The 18,290-nt window shown below is 40.0% G+C and overlaps 2 protein-coding genes across 2 annotated transcripts; one reads left to right on the top strand and one right to left on the bottom strand.

Annotated features, from left to right (window-relative positions):
* Positions 1-1,151: 1,151 nt before the first annotated feature.
* PAK1IP1 (PAK1 interacting protein 1) lies at positions 1,152-8,063 on the bottom strand. The gene is made up of 10 exons (XM_088521740.1): positions 7,985-8,063; positions 7,452-7,614; positions 6,834-6,954; positions 6,671-6,745; positions 6,008-6,060; positions 5,347-5,492; positions 5,165-5,262; positions 3,820-3,919; positions 2,338-2,464; positions 1,152-1,609 (listed from the first exon to the last, which is right to left on the bottom strand). The coding sequence occupies exons 1-10, from the start codon at positions 8,045-8,047 to the stop codon at positions 1,458-1,460; spliced, it is 1,098 nt and encodes a 365-aa protein (XP_088377866.1). The 5' UTR covers positions 8,048-8,063; the 3' UTR covers positions 1,152-1,457.
* A 979-nt stretch (positions 8,064-9,042) lies between these two features.
* On the top strand, positions 9,043-17,782 carry LOC104568637 (tRNA selenocysteine 1-associated protein 1). Its single transcript, XM_088521743.1, has 8 exons — positions 9,043-9,217; positions 10,705-10,778; positions 11,965-12,098; positions 12,621-12,752; positions 13,655-13,774; positions 15,903-16,098; positions 16,646-16,691; positions 17,392-17,782. Exons 2-8 carry the CDS (start codon positions 10,767-10,769, stop codon positions 17,526-17,528), a joined length of 777 nt encoding a protein of 258 aa, XP_088377869.1. The 5' UTR covers positions 9,043-9,217; positions 10,705-10,766; the 3' UTR covers positions 17,529-17,782.
* The last annotated feature ends 508 nt before the right edge of the window (positions 17,783-18,290 follow it).

Genomic DNA, 18,290 nt, shown 5'->3' with positions numbered 1-18,290 from the left:
GCTGCATGGGGACGGGGGGGCGCGACCACGACGTGCCTCAATCCGCCTCGAGCCCCAGGGATGCGGAACCAGGAGCCGAGGGGCTGGGGAGGCCGCGGAAGGGGAGGCAGCGAGCGGCGCCCCGCCCCGAGCCTCCCCCTTCCGGCTGCTTTGCGGGGGAAAACAATTAAAAAAAAGGAAAAAAAATATATTAAAAAGGGTTTTTTTTGTTTGCTTGTTTTTTAAAGAAGCTAAACACTATAATTTTGCAAAACTTAAACAAGGGCATATTGCAGGCCCTACACACCACGGAGGCTTAGCTGCCAGATAAAGATCTGTGCAGGCAACTTCCTGCCAAGCCTACAACCTGTTTTAGCGCTTGTATTACTTGCCAGTGTCGTGTAGAAAGCAAATGCCTTATTTCAAAAGAAAGAAAAGAACATCTAGTGCAACTGTTCGACCTTCCTCTCTCCATCTCAACTTCGTTTTTCCCCACTGCATGTCTGTATTGAGACTTAGGATGAAACTCAGTCAGTGGGAACAGGAAATCACTTTTTGTTAACAGATGGGTGACATTCATCCAATATGAAAACTTAAAATATGTTAGATAATTTTATTTATTTATTTATTTATTTTTCCCTCACAGTACAGCTCAGATCAAAGGGAAGGTGTGGGGGGGAGAATGGAAAAACCTATTCTATATAAACTCTTCCTCTTAAATATATAATCTTCTGAAAATAAAAATAACGTGCCCCCCCCCAGCTAATTTATCAATATTTTGTAAATATTAGTATTTTGGAACTTCTTGAAAGTATAAGGCGAAAACTTGATTCAGACCTCTTATGAGTATTCATTTAAACCAGGAAAATCAGCTCGTGGAGAAAAAGGGAGCTAGAGTCTATGTATGGGCGTAAGGACTTTAAAAACGTGGCATAAAATAAAAGATTAAATTTTATATATAAACCCTACATCTATGACAAGAAGTAAAAAGCAAAAAGTATGAATAGAATTTCATCATCAGATTTTCAGTAATTTAAATGTGTTCCTTCTCAGAGTAAGGAAAGTAAAGCATGGTAAAGGCATATTGCTTCTATGTCAGAGGAACAGTAACAACAAAATGAAAAATTGTAGGTATTTGCAATTTGCATTCAGTTGAGACACGAACATGTAACTGATGCAGATACAGCTATTTTAATTGTTTTAGTTGACATTTTCAGAGAGTTAAAAAGTGTGTGCCATTTTTAATATAAAAATATAAATATTATACTTTATGCATTTTTTGCCTCATTTACTTAGGACAAATTGCCACTTCTTCTGGTACTTTCCACAATGATCAAGTCAGAGTAAAAGACGTCATGACTTTGAAATATGAGATAGCTTCAGAAGTGCACATTCTGTCAGAGGTTTTGCACCTTTGTAAAAACTGATGACAGAAACACCAGCATTTACTTTCTATTCAAGAGAGAAGGTATTTTTCTTCACTCTGAGCTCTTCAGTTTCTTTTTCTTCTTTTTCAGTGGAGTTTCCAACTTTCGCTTCTCAGGAGTATTTTTTCCATCTGTTTTTGCTTTTTTATCATTCTTATCAGTCCAACAATCTTTCCTGACTAATAATGACTTCTCTTCATTTGCTGAAAAAAAAAAACAATCTGTGTTTACTTCCAGTCTTTGTAGCCCAAGGTAGCAGAGAGACTTATCTGTCCTTTAAAAAAGGAGGGCTATAAAACCATACTGTATTTAAAGTAGAGTTTGCGCTTTATGCCAGTTCTCCCTGTGAAATGAAAATAATCTGAAGATCAAGTCTGTAAACAGGTTACTATTTACAGTTACTATACAGGAAAACAAAATGAAATATGACCTGGACTTAGAAAGGTTCAACAACTGTATTGGCCTCAAATCTAATTTTGTTTATGTGCATACAAGAAACGTAGTTCTATCAAAGGTTTATTTTTTTCATACCTGTTTAAAATTTCCCAATGCATTCCTCAGTATGTTATTTAGGCAAAGAGGAACAAAACTTTCATGTAACAGAGGTGCAGCGAGGCCCATATCCTCCAACTAGGTGACAATACATCATGCAAATGGTTACTAGATGCAAATGAACAATTGCTTATGCCCAAATCATCGCTCAACCTCTGCACCTTTCTTCCTATGTATATTTCTATACTTGTGGCATTGCTATGTGCAGGCTTGAGACAGTATTAGATGGGTAAAGATATCTGTGTCGCTTGCCAGTCTGGCATCCCCAGTTCTTCAGGCTATGAAACTTTTTCCAATTTATGTGTGAAAAAGCCTCCCACTCAGTATCCTCCATTTCACAATCACATTCACAACTGAAAAATACACACAATTCTATTACCTGGAGATGTTGTTGCAGCTTTATCAGGATTTTCTTTCACTTCCAAAGCCTGGTCAAACCACACTGCCAGACATGTCAGCCTAGCTTTGGTATCGACTTTGCCTAGTAAAGATGGCAGATTTTTAATCTGAAAATAATACAGAAAAAAGCCCAACAACATTACTTTAAAATTACTTAAGTATTTAAATACTTTCTGAAATTTTACTGTCCAACTTCCACTTCTTTCTGGAGAACTGTAAAATGTGTAGATGCTGTGCGGGCTAGTGATCAGATTCTTACAGTCCTGGTATCCTCACACCATTCCTCACTGGTGATTCTATACAAAATTCCCAACTACTTTAAGAGGATATCTTGATAAGCATGATTGCTGGCTTTCAGGCACATGGAAATAGTTTAATATGAGGCACAAGCAGCTGAAGCATAACAATAAAATTTCTTAATGATTCAAAACTTAAGTACCAGAGTAATCACTATTTTTTTGGTGCAGCTAAAATAATTTAAGTGATTGTATCAGATTATTTTTTTCTCTCACAAAGACCAAACTTCTAATTTTAAATACTATCTTCAAGGTGTGTTCCCAGCATAACCATCAGCCATTACACAATTTCTTAACTACTCTGTATCATGGGAATACTTGGACAAATAACCCATTCCATGTGTAAAGTGATAAAGTGTCACAAATATGTAGAGAGTATCAGCATATTCTTCCTCACAGAACTAGACAGAGCAGCCCATGCAGTTACAAAATCAGTTTTACAAGACTTTGCCTGCATGGCAAGAAAGAAAAAACAAGTCACAAATTTAGTCAAAATAATTACAAAGTTGCAGAGAGGGTCAAAGACAATGCCTATTATGTACAAGGGGAAGAGAAATTTGAGACAAAAGGAAAAGAGCGATTTAGGGATATTTCACTCTAGCTTCATTACATATACTTAATTAAACTTACTATATATACTTAAATGTATAAAGACTGTCAAAGAGGTTGAAATTATACATGGGCAAATTCAGACTAGAAATGTAATGTACTATTAAAATGTTAACAGATATATATTTCATCTTATATGCTTATAACGGAGTATGAGAGACCCTTATGATTAGGCATTAAACAACTCTGATGTTGATTAAGAACAAAAACAAACAAATATAATACACATATATAACTGTTTAGACAAGTCATAAGCTCAGCCAGACAGGTCTAAAGGGAAGCATGACTTTACATAAAAGAGAATATGAGAGTTTCATAATTTCATCAGGTTTTATAGTTTGCTAATAAATTACAGAGATACAAAGATACACAAACATACATGAATCTACATTAACATATACACATCTGCTGAAAATAGCATAGAGGAAGATCAAGACATCCAGATTACAAATGAAGTTTCCTTGGTAATTTAAAATTTGTCTTTAAAATGGAACCACCTACAGTTTTAGTTGCCTGATGTTTTTCCATAAATGAACCAGACAGTTAAATAGACTGACCTTATTAATATCCAAATTCCACATTTTAATGTAACCGTCACTGGATGCAGTAACAATAACATGTTGTCCTTCCCTTTCAAAACTGTAGATATCTTTTATTCTGTGAAGAAAAGGTAATACTTTGTTACTTTATAGTGTGGTAGCTCACTTTAGAACAGTAGGCTGATAAAAAATAAAGATGACTAGGCAACGGTCTAAAAAATATTTTAAAGAGAAAAACCAGAAATGACAGGCTGCAACTGGGAAAGCTCATCTCTTGAATGTTGTCATTTAGAGTTAGGAATATCTTCCTTTCCGAGGCTGCTAGCATTCGATTCCTAAGAACACTACTACTTCTAAGCATACACTAACATTTCTCCACATCAGTGACATTTCATCTCATGCTTTTGTGTTTTAGTGAATTAGAATAAGCGTTTGGACGAATATTTGGTATTCAGCAACAACAATAATGTGTAATTGCCCTTCTATTGTCTGCGCTGAGGTCAACTAGTTTGTTTTATATAAGTATCCCACACAGATTCTGTAAAGTCTGGTTATTCTTCAGTCTTTTCAGAAAATACTGGTGCCCAATCTCAGGAATACACAGATCATAAGTGCAAAGTTTGCATATTCAGTACTCCAGGGCTCGCAGCAGGGAAGGCTGCAGTATAGTCTGGCCTGCTGTGTAAATCAGACCTTAACTGTGCAGGGAGCAACTGTTGCAGGGATTAACTGAGACACAAGAGGACATCACCACATGTCTTAGAAACGAGTTTGCCAGTCCACTGGAGTACAGCTTTGCAGCAGAACAGTGGGAACCACAAGGCCACTGTCATCTGCTGCCTCAGCAGCACTACAGACTCTCTCACGGTCCCATTAAATTTTGATGTTGTAACTTTTAAAAGCGTATCATTCAGGGAAAGAAGCAAGAGGAAGGGGATCCTCCTCTTGAAATAAAGATTAACGTCAATCCATGCCACTATATTTAGATCTTATTTTTGAGGCACGTATTCAGATATGATCTATACTGAGACTTAGATCTTTAAATCTGTAATTATATTTTATACTTAGATCTAAATATTATAGACTTTAGATCAAAGCTTAGACCTGCAATGTTTCTGATTCTATACCCTACTGGTTTTGCAACTTGCATGGAAGCCATAGCTCATAATAAAAGCAAATAAATCTGTCTCAAATTTGGAATTTTGCACTTAGCAATAAATGTACTTTCTAGGGCATTTTCTGTTTGCATTTTGTTCTAGAATCAAAACTAAGATATGCTGAACATTACAGTTCACTGGACTGTACTGAGTACTCAGCATTGCTATAAATATTTAAGTAGTGTAAGAGAACAAATACAAAATACCTGTTTTCATGAGCTTTAAATTCACATAGGCATTTTTGAGAGTCACAGTTGAAGAGTCTTACAATTTCATCATCTCCAGCAAGAGCAAGGATAGAATCCTTGAAACAGGAGAAAAAAAGCGAGTGTGATTAAAATAATGTGTTTCAAGCCAATTTACTTCCCAACTTTCTTTTTGTACTTACTGTAATAAATGTAAGCGAAGAAATTCTCTTCTCTGTTGTGATGGTGCCAGTGATAGAGGCTGTGTCAAGTTTGTAGACATCAACCTTATTTGTTATCACGGTCACATACTTCTCTCCACTGGGAGACCATTTAATTATGTGGGCATCTATACAACAGACAGAGTTATATATACATATACACAGATTTTGCATTTTATATTGCATATGAACCTAAAAGTAAGCACTTCTAAGTTAACCTGAGGAAAAAACCAGGAAAAAACCCTAGAGTAAATAGTAACAGGTAAAAATATGTTTTAAAATATTTATTTTTCATTATCAGAAGTTATAAAGAAAATAAATCATTTATTTAAATGTCTTGACATCAACCTTTAAGGAAGAAAATACAATTTTTACTTAGCGTCACTCTCTTTTCCTTTTCGTATATAGTTATAATTAAGTACATATGCTTGCCTGCATGTGCAAAATAATTAGTCTGGAATTAACTGGCTTGTTGATTAATTCATTCTACCGACCTTTGCTCATCTTTTAAAAATTAAAAACAAACAAATACATCCACAGAAAAAAAACAAAAACAAAACAAACAAACAACAACAAAAAAAACCCCAAAAAAACAAAACAAAGCCATTATCTAATTCCATCTGTTTAACAGATTTAGACTCACTTTGCTTCAGGTTTTTGATAAAGGCTGATCGTCCTTCTACAAGATTCCAAGTTCTGAAGGAAAGAATAGACAAATAGTTAAAAACAGCATCACGAAACCTACAGTGAACTGCTATCTGCTGACAAGAGACATCAAAAAAGGGCTTTTAAGTATCTCTTTGCATTTTACTACCTTCTTAATGCAAGAGCAATTGACGACTTGGTATTTTGTTTGTGTACTACATAGTCAATGTTTTTAAACACATTTTGCAATGCAAGCAAATCACAAAAGGAGCTAAATTACTGATACGCTTTTTATATGTATTTATATAAAGCACATATACAGCAACATTTCACACTCAAAATGAGTGCTCTCACAGGGAGCAAAAAAACTTCTGAGCTTTCAGAAGTTTAAGCAAACACTGTTCTAAGACTAAAATCTGTTATATGTCTACTGGAGATTATGACAAGCTAGAGTACACCAGAGGGCTAGGAACAGCAAGAGTGATTCTTAAGAAGTTGCTATTGCCTAGAACTTAAAAAGACAAACCAATAACCTTGTGGTGCGATATATTTCATCAGGGTTTTCCTGGACAGGCCTAACATGGGATTGATGTTCAAAAACGCAGTATTTACTAAGTACTTAACTGTGAAACTCAGCATTTCTAGATCCGTTTTGACTCACCTTAATGTTTTATCTGTCCCTACTGACAAAGCTAATTTCCCAGAAGGATGAATAGAAAGAGATGTCACGTGTCCTCTGATAAAAAACAACACAACATATTAGCCGTAGGTATTACATATAAGGAAATTAAACATGAAAGCATGTACAGATTCAAGACACCCACTTATGTGCCTTAATGGATTTCAGGCACTCCCATCTCTTTGTGTTCCAGATACAGATTAGCCCGTCTTCAGCCCCACTCAGCAGATGAGAGGTTCCATAGAACTCCAGACAAGTTACGGTGCCTAAAAGCAAAATCAGTGATATAAGCAATGCTGCACATATTGATCACTCACAAAGAATGCAGTAATTAACAGAGATGCTTCTAGCATCCAAGCATGCCAGCTACTCTTGGGAACTTCCTTGTTATATTCAATCTATGTGCTCAATTTGTCCCCCTGTAGCTGTATATATTTGCACTTCATCTGATCTATCCTTTGAATAATCAAGAATTGTGTCCTGGGTGACATACACCTTCCATCAGTGGTCACAGCCTTGCATCAAAGCCCCCTTTTGGCACACAGCTCAGTCTGGAGCACATGCTGCTTCCCAGAAACACCAGGTTTACCAAACCTAAATTGATTGCATGTGTGTACTATGACTGCTTAGTTCGATTCCATGTACTCCTTGTTTGCCAGGAGTAAAAGGACAGTCAGGAATGAGCTACAAATCACCCACATGTGTTGAGTTGAGCTGTCATTAGCTGTTTCTCCGCCAGCTCCAAGAAAAGAAGCTCCCTTACCGTTGTGCTGCAGCAGCGCCCCGTGCTCTATCTTCTTTTTCATATCATAAATATGTATTGTCTCATCCTTGCTCCCAGTGACCACGTATCTGCTATTCACTGCTATCGCTGACAGCGAGGCAGTGTGGGCATGATGTGTAAAATCAGGGACGACTGCCCAGCTCTGTAAATGAAACGCAAAATAAACATGGGTTTCTGAAGCGCTCTGCAGTGAGATTTTCTGTAGTCTGTTACTTTTTATTATTTTTTTAAGCATAAGCCAGAGATGTACAGGTGTCAAACGCAAAGGAGCTACACGCGGTTGTAAGCAGGAGCGGGGCCTGCGGCGCGGCACGAGGCGCGCAGCTCCCGGGGCCGCGCCGGGCGGCAGGGGCCGAGCCCGCGGCTGCGGGAGGCGGCACCGCCCCCACTGCGCGGCGCCTTAAACGCCCCCGCGGCCGCCGGCGGGGCGTGCGGCGGGGTCAGGGCCGGTGAGTGTTTCTGTGCGCGGCGGCCGCCGGTAACGGCCGCGTTTCCCCCTCGCCGGCGCTCACCTGCGCGGGCCGCGCGGCGAAGCCGAGCAGAATCTGCTCGTAGCAGCCCGCCACCAGCTCCATGGGCGCCGCCGCCTCGAGGCCCTCGCTCGCCTGCGCCGGGGCCCGTCCCGCCGCGCGGCCGGGGCGGAGGCGGGGGGAGGTTTCCTCGTGGAGGAGCCGCGCGGCGGCGGCGGGAGGGAAGGGGAGGGGGCGGCGCGGCGCGGCCGGGGGCGGCGGGGCGCAGGCGCGGCGCGGGCAGCCCGCGCGGCAAGTCCCGGGGCGGGGCGGAAGCGGCGCGCGCGGCTCGTGATGGCGGCGGCGGCGCGGACGGGGCGCGGAGACGTTAGTGCCGGGGGCGCCGCGGCGGGGGGAGCGGGGCGGCCTCGCGGCGGGGAGTCGCCGCCGGGAGGAGGGGGGAGACCGGGTCTGTGTGCGGCGCCCTCCGAGGTGCGGGGCGGGGAGGGGTGCGGCACCTTCCCCCCCCACCCCGCCAAACGACTCCTCCGCGGGGCGAGGAGGCCACATCGTTGCCGGCGCCTCCTTTGTTAGCGCCGCGCGGGCCCTTTTGGCCATTTTTAATTTTCTTTTAAATTGACTTTCCTCTCGATTCCGCGTGGCACGCGGAGCGGAACAGGCGGCCTAGCGCCCGTGCGGGCGGGGCGCGGGGGGGTGGGGAGGAGGCCGGGCCTCGCCTGCCGCTGGGCCCAGAGGCCCGTGAAAATGCGTCACGGCCCCGGGCCTAGGCCCAGGCCCGGGCCCGGCAGCGCCGGGGTCGCCGCAGCGCCCGGAGGCGGCGCCGCGTCGAGATGGCGGCGGCGGCAGCGGCGGGGGACGGCGCCGCCTCCGCCTTCCTGCGGGAGGGCGCGCGGCGCTGCCGCTGCAACCGGAGTAATAAAGCGAAAGAAAAGGGCCCGTGTGATCTTACTCAGCAGCTGCTTGGTTCTGGAGGTTAAAGCTGCTCTGCAGAGCCTAAATTATATATATATATTTAAAATATTTTTTTTTAAATAGGTTTAGAATAATTAACCGAGATAATCTATGCATACATGTGGTTCTGATTTTTTTTTTTTCAGTGAAAAGATCAGCTGAGATCAGAGGGAGAAAGACTACAAAAACAGCGTTGTGCTTAAGAGGCTGTGATCACTGACCAAGGAGCTGTTGCATCACTTGCCTTCTGGTAGTTTTCGTTTTCTTTTGCAGTAGAACCTCTGTGTGGTGTGTGGCCTCTCCTGTCTGCACGAAGAAAGAGGGGTAAGTGTTTCTTTTTTTTTCTTTTTTTTTTCTTCCTTTAAAAAGGAAGGTGGGGAAAGAAGAAAAAGGGGGAAAATCCCAAAGTATTCTGTAGCTATCAAATAAAGAATTAATATTCATATGTTAACATATGGAGGAGTTTGCAATTTCCTTTTAATAAAATTTTAATAAAATTAAGGTTAGAACTAGAGGCTTATGACTATGTGGGTGCTTCTGTCACATTTTTACTTTAAATAAAAAAAAGCTGTTGATAATTCTTTATCATAAACACAGTCCTCATTATGAAATCATGTGAAGCTTAGTACTATCTGTATGTTTAAGGACTTCCGTCACTTGAAAGACTTCTTGGCTTCAGAATGGATGTGGAGGTGAAAGGTGTCTTGTTCTGAATGAGACCATGCATGGACATTCTAGTATTTGGTTACTTTGTGTCAGGTTAGCTTAAGCCATTTCACATTAATTCTGAAAAGGCATTATATACTCTTAATTATTGTTTAAAGTGAATGTGTGCTTCAGTAGCCACTACGTAATAGTTTGTTGCATGGAAATGGGAATTGAAACTTCTACAGTGCTGCTGTATTGAAGCAGCAAGATTGGATGAAAAAAAATCAGTAGTCAGTGAATAGCTACATGTGTGGAAATGGATGCAAAGCAGCACTTTTAAAGAAACTTTCTACAGTGATTTATATCAGGTGTGACTGAAGATTAAAAAAGAAAGGCATCTCAAAGAAATGGTAAAGGAGTGGTGTGAAGCATAGCCATAATTTTAATAATATTAAGAAGACACTCTGGTAACTTAACTGAGTGAGCTAGCAAGCAAAATGTGTATGTAAGGGGGCAGAAGAGATGTGTAAGTAAACATGCAGAGAAAGATCATGCTCACCTTGTTGTGCCTTCTTCTCTCTCCCTGTTTCTCTTGCTTTTCAGCATGTATGAAGTACCACTACTTGTATTGCTGTGTAACTTGCAGCACAAGAAAATTGATGCTTAATTTGGCTCAAAGGCAAGAAGAACTAAGGGGTCCTATGCTGTGTGTGGAAGTCTGTATGTTTAATAAAACATACATGGTGTTTTTCAAATTTAGAAGAACTCTCTTAAGCCACTATACTCTCATATGTATTCTAGTAATAATGGTAAGGTGTGGATGACCTAAAAGTGTTCTCATTTCCCACTGCATCTAACAATGGGGAAAAGTTGGCAGGCCATCCCCATGCAAAACTAAAACGTGAAGATACCTCCTTTAGTCCAGTTGGCCAAACATTCTTTTTAATCTCTAAGCTTGGTTACTTTATGATGCAGACCAGTAGTATTTTGATCTGCAGAACCTCTGTTTAATGGGCTGTTACACATAATGAGGTGATGCTTTGGCAATGAAGTTCTGGATTAATAGCTCTAAAATCTTAAGGCAGGGTAAACATCTATGAAAGCAGTTAATCTCAAAGTAAAAAGACTATTTATCTTCTTGCACTTCCCCTCATTTTTTTCAGCTGAAGGGCCATAGTAAATCACCTGTACGGTTCTCTTGCTTGAGAAAGAAAACTCTCCAACCATGGCAAACCAGGTAAGATCACTTGGTGAGAAATTCAGGTTGGCAGTGCTAAAAGGGATCCCAAAACCACACTGAGTTCATAGTAAATGTAAAACTGAAATAGCTAGTTTGGTCTGAGTTGGGTATTTTTCTAGTCCAAGGATTTCTTCAGGTAATTTGGTAATTGCTCGTTGTCCTCTGGATTCTTAATTGTATCAACTGAAGTAGGCTGGGGTGTAATGGCAAATTTTGCTGTTTGGTTTATTTGAGTATACTTGAGCATGAGCTCTGGATCTTGTGCATAACGCACTCTATATAGAGAGGTGTTCTAGAAGAAGAACATTAAAGTCTGCGTAAGTAAAAGTTCCTGAAAATTACTGTTCTTATTTTTGGAGCCCTGTCCTGGAAGTCTTCGTTCCTCAGAATCTTAAGTGAAGGAGGCAATTTAAGTTAATGCTGCTCTTGGCTCGTTCTTTTTTTTCTTGTAGATGTCTTGGTTTCTTTTGAACTCCTGTGGTGTGAGGGATTATTTATTTATTTTGCTTTTCGGGTGTTTTTTGAGGCACTTTTTTTGCCTGTTTCTTCCTGGCCTTGCATCTGGGTTTGAGTTTTCCCTCAGCCAAGCTAGTGTGTGTTCCTGGTCTGCCTTCTCCTTACCTTCCATTAACTCCCCCCATCACATGTCAGTATCCCTGGCCTGGGAGAATTGACTCACTAGGTAGTAGCAGAGAGGCATCTCGCAGGGGAGGAGGAGAATTCATAGGTGAGGTGAGACAGGTACAGCCGAGATTCCCTTTAGGCAGGAGATGATTTGTCTCTGCCTCTTCATTGTTTCTGCAGGTGCTGCAGAGTTTCTTCTGAGTCTTAGAGCTCAAGTTGTGCACAATCCATTCCTTAAGGCAATATATAGGATTGGCCAACATCAAGGGCTAACTATTTTTTTTTCCCCTAATTCCAAGAAGAAGCTGTCCATCCTTTAGCCAGCTTGACAAGTCAGGGGAATATGGCTGTTCATGCAATCCTTTGGCTCTGTTATTTTTGCCAGGCATTTTCCCCAGAGGCTGCTTTCCCTCATGGGAGGCGGAGGGAGAAATGGGACCCCAGGCTTCTTTCAAGGGCAAGGTGAATATGGGGAAATCACCTGTGGTGATGGGGAGTGGGTGGGAGGAATGTAAATGAGGTTAAATACTATAAAGGTGTTTTCTTTTTATCCCAGCAGGATTTATTGGCGAAGAGAGAAGCTCTGCAGGCCTACAGCTGGTGGAGAACACCACAGAAAAAACGGAAGAAAAAGAACAAAATAAAACCGGGAAGAATAGAGTTTGTTCCTAGTAGCACTAATACTTCATCCAGGTAAAGTATTCTCAAAAAGGGAAGAGCCAATTCCTATCCAGTTAAATTGATAGTGAGCAGTGAATGCCATCACTTGCCTTTAAAACGTTGACATGGTGCTTCTGGTGCATTTACCAAATACAGCTCATACTAATATACTGTCAACACAACAGCTTCTGTGGTAAGTTCATCTCCTGCTTGTACTGAGAAGCAGTGGTGCAATATGCTGGTAGCTTTTTTGAGTTATTTTTGTAATTTGAGGTAATATTTTGAAAGACTTGCACCTCATTTTTATTGCTTGCAGGTAGTAAAAATGGTCTTTTTTTAATCCTGCTTCAAATTTGAAGCATACTTTGCTAAAGCAGTAAAATGGACCCAGAGAAACAGAGCTTTATGCTGGAGTGATGGCATTGCGTTCCTCAAGATAGTCTTCTCAATATTTTTGTCGCATTTGTCTCCTTGTCTAGTGATAAGTGTCTGTATATTTATGTAGTATCTTAGTCTCAAAACAATAAAATTGATTTTTTTTTTTATTAAATAAAGACCGGATTATTCAATATTTGTTGGGGAGCTTACCCCGGAAGTGGATGACTTTCAGCTCTATGACTATTTCCTGAAGAGGTACCCTTCGTGTCTTGACTGCAAGATAGCGACGGATCTACTGGGATATTCCAGGTAACTTCCACACAATTTTGAAGTGCTATCAGTATGTCTGCTTCTGAGTAATGTATAAACACTTGCATCTGAACTTTTCTGCCTTCCTTTCCCCTTCCCTGCACCCTGAGGCAGGGAGAAAGCAGAGCAGAGATCAGTCTTTAGCAGTACTTTCTTTTAACAACAAAGATGCTCGTGTTCCAGGAACTTTGGAGTTAGGGTTAGGAAGTTGTAAGATAAACTTCAACTTAAACATCTGCATGCCTGCATGCAAGGAAATAGGAAGTGGTGGGAGGGGGTAGAGCCATGCATTGAAGTCAGTGCTGCTCTGCTCACATACAGCAGTATCTGCTTACTCGTCTGCAATACCCAAGACAAAAATACCCATCTTTCACTTGGAAGAAAAGAATGGCCTGGCAAATTGTAGATGGGGTTGGAAGGCTGAACCTGGTAGGCTTTATTTTCTACTCATACTAGCAGAAACTAAACTGGCTGTGCAGTGAATCAGGCAGGAATGAGAGAGTTTGCTTTTTTTTTTTCTGACAGTGCTGGCTGCAATAGGTACACTCAAACTTAAGAGAAAGCCCCTTTGAAGTAAAAATGTTAGTAAAAATATAGTGATAGCTGGCTAATTGCTGTATATGCAGAAGTGTAGAATCTGATCAATTACACAGTGCAAAAGCATATATTGTTTGTGCTGGCTCTCAGCTGGTTACATCTTAATGTTACCAAAGAACAAGCTGTTTGCTTCTGGCCCAAGTTTTTGATTTGGTGAAAACTGTGCATGTGCACATGCTGGAGAGGCTGAGTTCTGTAACAGAAGCTCTAGTAGAAGCTATCGTAACTTTTTTGTAGAAGACAAATTGGTTTTGTATCTGTTACGCATACTAGAATTTTTGTTTTCTCCCTTTTGAAAATTGTAGAGGGTATGCCTATGTCAGATTTGGTGAACAAGGTGATCAGATGAGGGCACTGCAAGACTGCCAGAATGCGCCAGGTCTGGGGGGAAAACGAATTCGGCTGAGCATAGGAATTTCTAAAAGGTAACAAACCAGCTGTGCATTGATACAGTAGTTCTAAATCAGATTCTTGTAGCTCTGCCTTCGTAAAACCTGTTTCACTTGCTGTAATGACTGTACATGTGATGCAGTCTACTGCTTTTTTAATTTATTTTTTATGTTCCATATAATGTTTTGAGTCCCTGGATTCATCTACCCCTCTCAGGATTGTTGGGGGAGAGGTAGATTCCAGATTCTGGAACATAGGCCTAGTTGTTGCTGTGACCAGTCTTATTTCTTATAGTAGCAAAGATGAATGCATTCATAAATATTCTCAGGGTTTAGGCATAAAGAAAGCAAAAGGGTGACAAGTTAATGCAGGGTTTTGTATGCTTGAGACTTTTTTTTATTATTCTAAATAGTAGCACATCACTAGTTTCCCAGCAGGCTAGGGAAGGAAGGAACTCTAACTAGAAAAATTATGTATTTAGGGGAAGCAGGTGGCAAAGGAGGCTGTACTCCACACAAACTGTTCTGGTAACATTCTTTGCTTTCCAAAGCTGGGCCAGTGGGACTTGAAATTCACATTTCTGTCATTTGAGAGGCTTCTTATTTCGCCTTCTCAGTTCTTTCAGTCAGTCATTTGAGGCAATCTGACTACTTACAGAATTGAGACCAAATTTGATAAACTCTGATCCAGGATGCAGACAAAGTGGAAATTGTTCATGTGAAGTTTGGAGTCTTAAGAGATTAGATTGTATGTATGTTTTGTTTAAACAATAGAAATAAACTCTTTCTGTCCTTACCCTGTATAATACTGCAAATGTTGCCTCTGTCCTTAAGAATGGAAATGCTCTTATCAAAGAGGGCACTGTCCAGAAGTGGTCTAAGAGATTGAAAACAATAGGTCATGAAGAAGCAAGTTTCTCCACTTCTGCTACTCAGAGCAATGCTGCAGTGTTTAAGACTTTTCTTTCTTACAGAAATGGATGTATGGGGAGAAGTTAGAAGCAGAAGATTGAGAGGCTATGTTATTTAGCTGTTTATTACAGTAGTAAAATAACAAAACGCCTCTTTCCTGTAAAGCTGTCTTTGTAGTCTAATAATGATATAAGTTTAATGTTATAGATACAAATTAATAATGTAGTTTTTACTATTTCTGAATGGCTGAGTCCTGTGCTCTCCTGGCATCACAATATCCAGCCATCAGAGTTTATTACAAATGTTCACTTAATTTGAAAAATTGTGTGAATTCTTTTAGCCTGTGTCCTTGACAAAAGACAGGTCTAAGCCTGTCTCTTCTGTTGGGGATGCAGAGAAACTGGGCACTGGAAACACAGGAGGTCTGCTTCTACTGAATCAGTGGAAAAATGTCTAAGCAGGATTTTATGGAATGTGCAGCTGAGTTATCTGAACTGACTTTATTCAGTATGCTTGACTTCTAGTGCAGATAATGTTTGTGCCTTGATTGCTGTCAGTCTGAAGCTGCCTCAGTCTTTTGAGGATACGAGTGGTAAAAACAAATGAACTGATTCTTTGTTCTCAAGAACCAATGTATTTGGTAACTTTACCATTGATTTAGCTTCCCACTGGATAATGGCAGGGAATATTATTTTAAAAAGACTGATTTTTTTTTTTAATTGAAACTGGCAATTACTGAAACATGCTTTGGAGAATAAAACAGAAGGTGTGGAGGCAGACATGGCACACTGGCAGGTAGTGTCAGATGCTCCTCTGAATCAGATAATCTAATTTGGCTCATTTGTTTTTGGAAATAAGATTTAGTAATTAAGCAAGCAAAAGATAGAAGGGCTAATTATGAATGAATGTACTTTTAAAGCAGCTGTGCTTGGTAAATGCTGTCTGGTTTTAATCAACTAGTTCTTAGCAGAGCTTTAAGACTTAGCAGCTTGCTTATCCTGGTAATAAAAATACTCTGAATAGAGATGTGCCATGCATCTAGAGTTAATCCAGGAAAATGACTTCTGGTCTTGGCTAAGGTGAGAGTTTAATAACTTCTCTCTAAATGAGGCATTTCTTGCTGTCAGCTAGGCAGCTGTTTTTAAGAAATGTTTTCTTTTAAAGCCTGAAGTGTATAAAGTGGAAAACTGTTTTATTTCAGATTTAAAGCTTGTTCTCAAACTCTAAATATATATAACTTTTAATGTTTCAGGCTGAAAGCAGAATTCCAGCGGTACCCGTCATATAACTATAACGATTATTATCAAGATTATCAGAACTACTACTCACAGTGGAATTATGATCCTTATGCTGACTACAACTATAGCTCCTATGCTGCTTATGATAACATGCAGGCTGTTGGAGACTGCTCTTTAGGAGATGCTGTTATGGCTCCAGCTGTTTTTGAGGTAAAGATACTACGAACTTGTTTTAAATAATAGATTCCACAGATATATGAATCGTGTAAATTGGAGTACAAAGTCCTAGAATTGAAATTTTGCCTTTTTTTTCCTCTTGGTGTGAAGTAGGGGTAGAATAGCTGCTTCTTTCTGAGATTATTTGTGACTAAGTGCTTAAGCAGTACACCTGTAGTTAGTTATACACTGCTACATGCTACTTACATGTACCAAATAATGGTTTTGACATGCAAAATTGTGTTGTTCCTGTTGTCTCTGATGTGCTTTGCTTCCAGCAAATTAAAGAGCTAGTGTAAGATGGTTGACTCAGTTGGGTGATCTAAGGACCTCTGGAGGTCCTTTCCAGTTTGAACTATACTTGTGAGTTTCTCTTGTGAAGAAGTACACCTGTAACTTACAAAGAGGGAACAGTTTTGGATTAGGAGGTGACTGGTTGTGTGAGCATAAGTACAAAATTAGTTGGAAGCTTTGGTGTGTTCTGATATGATAAATTCCAATACGATTAAACTTTTGATGATCGCTTTCTTGTTTGTTTCAGGATACTTCAGCTATGGTTGAAATCAGTGATGAGCTAATAATTGAAGGTAATATGGCTAACAAATTCAATACTAGTCATTATTTATGTATTTTTAACAGTCTGAGCCAACTTCTGTTTGAGGTATGTCCTGGAAATCCAAGAAGGTAACTCACGCCCTGAGGTCTTTTGTGAGGTGTAGCTAAGTGACTTGGCATTGCCAAGTATAATGATGTTGTCAGTAACACAGTAGCACTTAATGCTACCATCACTCTGCTTCCAAAATGATCTGATACAGAATTTGTCATCTCTGTATTGATTCTGCTAAACAGACTCTGTATTAAATATTCATTAGTAGACAAAAGTCTTATTTCCAAACCCTGAGATAAAAGCATGCCTTGCATGTGCTAAAATGAATATCCAGCTTATACTAAATTTGTACCAAACTAATTATTTGGCTGGGAAGCTTCTGGAACAGCACTTCCTACTCTGACTAGTAGAAATGACTTAACAGATGTGGGGAAAACCTTCATGGATTGAAAATAATCCTTATGTTTAAGTACTAATGTAGTCTTAGCATTCTAATACAAGAAATTCTAAAGATGCTGGAATTGTGCAAAGTTTTGCCATAATTCTGGAGGAATACACAGTTTTATAGAATTCATTTAATAAGTACTAACTACAAAACATGTTTTATTTGTCATTTAGTTCCATTTCTCATGTGCCTCTCTGAGACTGGATACCTGTACTTACCAGGCTTTTGTTTTCAGATCCCCAACTTCACCTGGATATTGATGAAATGAACAGACAATTTATGGAGACAAGTGAAGAATTCTATGATTCGCTCATGAATTGTCACTGGCAACCTCTGGATACGGTCACTTCTGACATCCCCTTTGCTATTTAAGTGTCTTATATAGCATGACCGTTATGACCAAGGTGCTAAAACTACATTTCTTCTACATTACTCTAGATCATAAGTTTTAAAGCACAATGATAAGTTGGGTTTTTTTGCTATGCTTTTGACAGATTCTGTAATTTTTTGTTCATCACTCTACTCTTGGAGCATCTTGAAATCATGTAAATATTCTAGAAATGTAAAGAGTTAAAGGGGGTCTAAAGATAGACTTGCCTCTGTAAATAAAATTTTGTTTCTGCAAACCTGCCAGTAGGGGATCTTACTCTTACATGTGTGCAGCACATTCTCTTCTGGCTTACAGAATCTAATGGGGTATTTCATTAGCCATTGATTTGGGATGGGCATAGGTAATGACAACCTGATTTTCTATGTTTCCTAGGTTATGTTAAGTGCTTATAAAAAGAAATAATCATTTGATTAGATAAAGTACACCTAGAGACATTTCTGGGGCTTGCTCTGGGGCCACTTAAGCCCACTGCTCTGCAGCCACCTTTTAATGTAAACAGGTACCTATACTTTAGCATGTCACATCTGCAAAGGTTCTGTGAAGTAAAGATGTTTTCAGATGACCATCTAAGCCCTAGTATACAGTTTCTCCATAAGGTCTTCTCCTGTCCCTTCTTTAAGCTTTTTAGCTGACACTTTACAACCACAAACTAACATTCTTAAACCTAAAATTCATGGATGAAATCACCACCACCAGACTTTAAAAGCTTTGTGCCCTGTCCTAATCTCTACAACAGGGTCAAT

This window comes from Tinamus guttatus, unplaced genomic scaffold (assembly GCF_059628265.1).
Source record: "Tinamus guttatus ecotype Peru unplaced genomic scaffold, ASM5962826v1 Tinamus_guttatus_pri_ptg000131l, whole genome shotgun sequence".
Lineage (NCBI taxonomy): Eukaryota > Metazoa > Chordata > Aves > Tinamiformes > Tinamidae > Tinamus > Tinamus guttatus.
This window is presented reverse-complemented; position numbering and strand designations above follow the sequence as displayed.

Bases quoted from the DNA above. Each gene is read 5' to 3' on its own strand.
- PAK1IP1 (XM_088521740.1), bottom strand. From the start codon at position 8,047: ATGGAGCTGGTGGCGGGCTGCTACGAGCAGATTCTGCTCGGCTTCGCC. The intron at 2,465-3,819 runs GTCAGTCTATTT...TATTATTTTCAG, and splicing joins GGAATTTGGATATTAATAAG to ATTAAAAATCTGCCATCTTT. The intron at 1,610-2,337 runs GTAATAGAATTG...TTTTTTTTTCAG, and splicing joins AGCTGCAACAACATCTCCAG to CAAATGAAGAGAAGTCATTA.
- LOC104568637 (XM_088521743.1), top strand. The intron at 16,099-16,645 runs GTAAAGATACTA...TGTTTGTTTCAG, and splicing joins TGGCTCCAGCTGTTTTTGAG to GATACTTCAGCTATGGTTGA. The intron at 16,692-17,391 runs GTAATATGGCTA...TTTTGTTTTCAG, and splicing joins TGATGAGCTAATAATTGAAG to ATCCCCAACTTCACCTGGAT.